A 3,509-nucleotide genomic window follows, 5' to 3' on the forward strand; every position below is an offset into this window, starting at 1 on the left:
AACAAAATAAGCAGAAAAAAAAAATTGACCAAATGGTTAATAAAAAAGGAAGCAGCAAAAAAAAATCATCATTGGTAAATAAATAAATAAAGGAAGCAGCAAAAAAGAAAGAAGTAGAAAAAAAAAATTGCAGCATTGGTAAATAAATAAAATATTATAAGAAGTACTACAAGTACTTGTGGGTCCCATCATATTACTAACTATAACAAAGTCAAACTAATCTCATCTTATCTCTAAAAGTAAACACATATTTCATCTTATCTCATCTCATCTCAACATATCTCAAATTTTTTTATTTCATCTCATCTCTAAAAACAAACACATATTTCATCTAATCTCATCTTATCTCATCTCATCTCAACATATCTTAAAAGATTTTATCTCATCTTATTTCATCTTTAAAAACAAACGAGACCTTAGGGTTTTCAGTATTCGTAGGGTTTGCAGTACTATACATAATCCAAGACTAAAGTCCCAAACAACATCATTAAGTAATATATATATATATATATATACATGCACACACATACACAAGAATCACGTACACGGGTACACGCTTTATACATTAATTTATATTCATATTCCTCGCAACCTAATAAGTCAAATTTTGGAGCTTTTGAAGAGCACCAAAACTGGCAGAACGTCTAAAGATTCCATGAAGGAATGTCTTATGTTATATTTAGCTGCACAGTCAAGAAACACCAGCTACACAGCCACACGGTACAACAAGATAAAAGTCCCGCCGACACCAACCTGCAGACGTGTTTCTGGTACTTGATATATGTAGCCCATGTACTTGGCCATCAAATCCCATGTCACATTTCTCTCATACGCTAAAACCTGCAACGACTTCATTGGTGCTCGGCTACACACAATATTTTCAACCTTCAGGAATAAAACTGAATACAGATAGATGTATTGTGAATTATAAAGGTGTTTCTCTTTTCCGCACCAAGACCGGTAGTCCGCCTCTAAAAGAGGAGGTGAGCCCGGGAGAGAACAGGGGAGTGCGGCCCGGTGTCGCCAAGTCGATTTGGAATCTCCTAACCAATGAAAGAGCGAGACATTTTAGCTCCACCAGAGCCATTTCTTTGCCCAAACAGACCCTAACTCCAGCTTGGAAAACTGGGTACTTAAAAGGGTTCGCTGGAATGAATACACCATCCTTCAACCACCTTTCTGGCCTGAATCTTAAACAATCCGGACCCCAGATTTCTTCAATCCGACCCATTGCGTAGGGATGGTAAGTAACCCTAGTGCCTCTCCTCACATACGTCCCATCAGGAAGGACATCATCCTCTTGACAAAACTTTGAATCGAATTGTATCGGAGGATAGAGTCTCATACTCTCATAAACCGCAGCTTGTAAATAATGGAGCTCTCGCAGCTGCTCGAAGCTTTTGAGCTCCTGGTTTGCTCCGATGACTCGGTCTGCCTCGAGCCGGATTTCTGACTCCACGAGCGGGTGGTTTGCCAATAGCCAGAAGAAGCTAGTCAAGGCTGATGCAACAGTGTCACGGCCAGCTAAGAGGAAGCTTATAACGATGTCTCTCAGATATGGTTCATCATTTACAGCGCCCATGAACCGGGACAAAAGATCTTTATGATTGGAAAATCCCAGTTTACGCTTCTGCCTTATGACATCCTGTGCCAAGATGTTGATCACGCAAACAGCTTCTCTTAATTTCTTCTCACTACCTATATTGAGTTTCCGTTTGATCTTCCATAAAACCGGGGACACAGACATGGCTCTCTCAGCAGATAATTTTGATGCAAGGTCAAAGGAAACAGCGAATTCAGACATCGGTAGCGACAACTCGAGGCAGCTAGGGTCCAACCCAAATGAGAATTGGCATATGCAATCAAAGGAGAATCTTCGAAACACGTCTTGTAAATCCAAAACTTCATCCTTTTTGCCTGCAACCAAGTATAAAAGAGGGACAAGTCGGTTTTTAATCTCGCAATTGAAAATATTGAATGCATACGATACCATGGAGGACTTGCTAAGCTCTAGATTCGCCATCTTTCTTTGGAATCTCCATAGGTCCCCGTCCACGTTGAATATACCTCGACCCAGAAAGTCACTCAAGATCATGGAGAAAGGTTTTCCTTTTGGGTAATTCTCAAATCTTGTTCTGAGTATATACTCGACATTATCGGGGTTAGCAGTGATCGTGTTTCGGAGAACATGTATGTGGATGGTTTTACTAGGAGAGTTTTTCAGAAGATGAGCATACCAATCACAAAGATTATCAAATTGTTTGGACCAATTCGACGTGAGATAATCATGACAAATCTCACAGTTGCACCAAGGCTTTAGTCTAACCAGGTAGAGCAGGAGAGAAAATATTACGAAAGAGAATACAAGAAAACAATAGCGGGGGTGAAGAAACTGCAGAAACCAGGAAGCTTCAACTTCAAGATCCATCAACAGAAAAAAAAAAAAAAAAATGTAATGGGGGAAAGAGAGAAGAAATTTTACCGAGAGAGACAAAAGACGGACGGGAGGTATTATGTATTGGACGCTATAATTATATATTAATTTGTTGGTGAAGTGATCGAGTTCATAAGCGGTATATATATATATCTTTTTCGTTTGCGGTGTCAAATAACAAAATAGAAAATAATAAAGTGAACTAGAACAATAAATAATAATAATAATAATAATAATAATATAAGAGCATGCAAAACCCGTGCGCAAAAGAACAAAGTCTATTATATTACTAGATGCCACTTCTGCGTCACGTACATAATGTAATTTGGAAAGAATATTGACCGCGTGATTTGGTTGATCTTATCCGTACCAGTTGCTTGTCTCTTCATTATCTCACAGAAATGGTTAATCATATACTATTTATTTCTCTAACTTACTTATTATTCTACAGTGTATTTAAATATTTATTTTTATTACTTTTATTTTTCAATTTTAATTAGGAAATTTTGGGCTTTTATTAATTCTTGAATGTCTTTAAGTACTGCTATATAGATATAGGTTATTAATTTATTTCTCAGACTACTTTTTGCGGCTATATATTAATTTATAAACACTAAAAAAAAAAAAAAGATTTTCGTTATAATAAATTAGTGACAAAAACTCTTTTTTTTTTTTTTTGGAAAGACTTTTATTGCCCGATGTCTTGGGGCCTTGGCCGGCATAGTCCAGCTTCCTATGTACACACCCATGTAACCCAAGCAAATAGTTGTCAATCATGTTTAAAGGTAAATAAAACACGACACCTTCAATAATAAAATAACCCATGCATCACCAAATAAAAGCCTCCTACTTGGATTGCTCAAAAATGGAGTTATACGCTAAATGTGATGTACAATTAACCAAGTCCCATTATAAATAGATCGAGCTTGCGGTTTTCTTGAGTACTACTAACAAAATCAAAATCAAATTCAAGCGACCTAATAATTAACATAATGTGGCGCACTACATACGTGGACCTTTAATTTCTTGCAATATCATGATCATCTGGGCTTCTTGTGGAAAATAACGGGGCATG

The 3,509-nt window shown here is 37.1% G+C and overlaps 1 protein-coding gene across 1 annotated transcript; it reads right to left on the reverse strand.

Moving 5' to 3' along the window:
* Positions 1-424: 424 nt before the first annotated feature.
* On the reverse strand, positions 425-2,670 carry LOC122278836 (cytochrome P450 94C1-like). The gene has a single exon (XM_043089039.1). The coding sequence runs from the start codon at positions 2,426-2,428 to the stop codon at positions 926-928; it is 1,503 nt and encodes a 500-aa protein (XP_042944973.1). The 5' UTR covers positions 2,429-2,670; the 3' UTR covers positions 425-925.
* Between the last annotated feature and the right edge of the window lie 839 nt (positions 2,671-3,509).

The sequence above is a fragment of the Carya illinoinensis genome, chromosome 10, assembly GCF_018687715.1.
Source record: "Carya illinoinensis cultivar Pawnee chromosome 10, C.illinoinensisPawnee_v1, whole genome shotgun sequence".
Taxonomy (NCBI): Eukaryota; Viridiplantae; Streptophyta; class Magnoliopsida; order Fagales; family Juglandaceae; genus Carya; species Carya illinoinensis.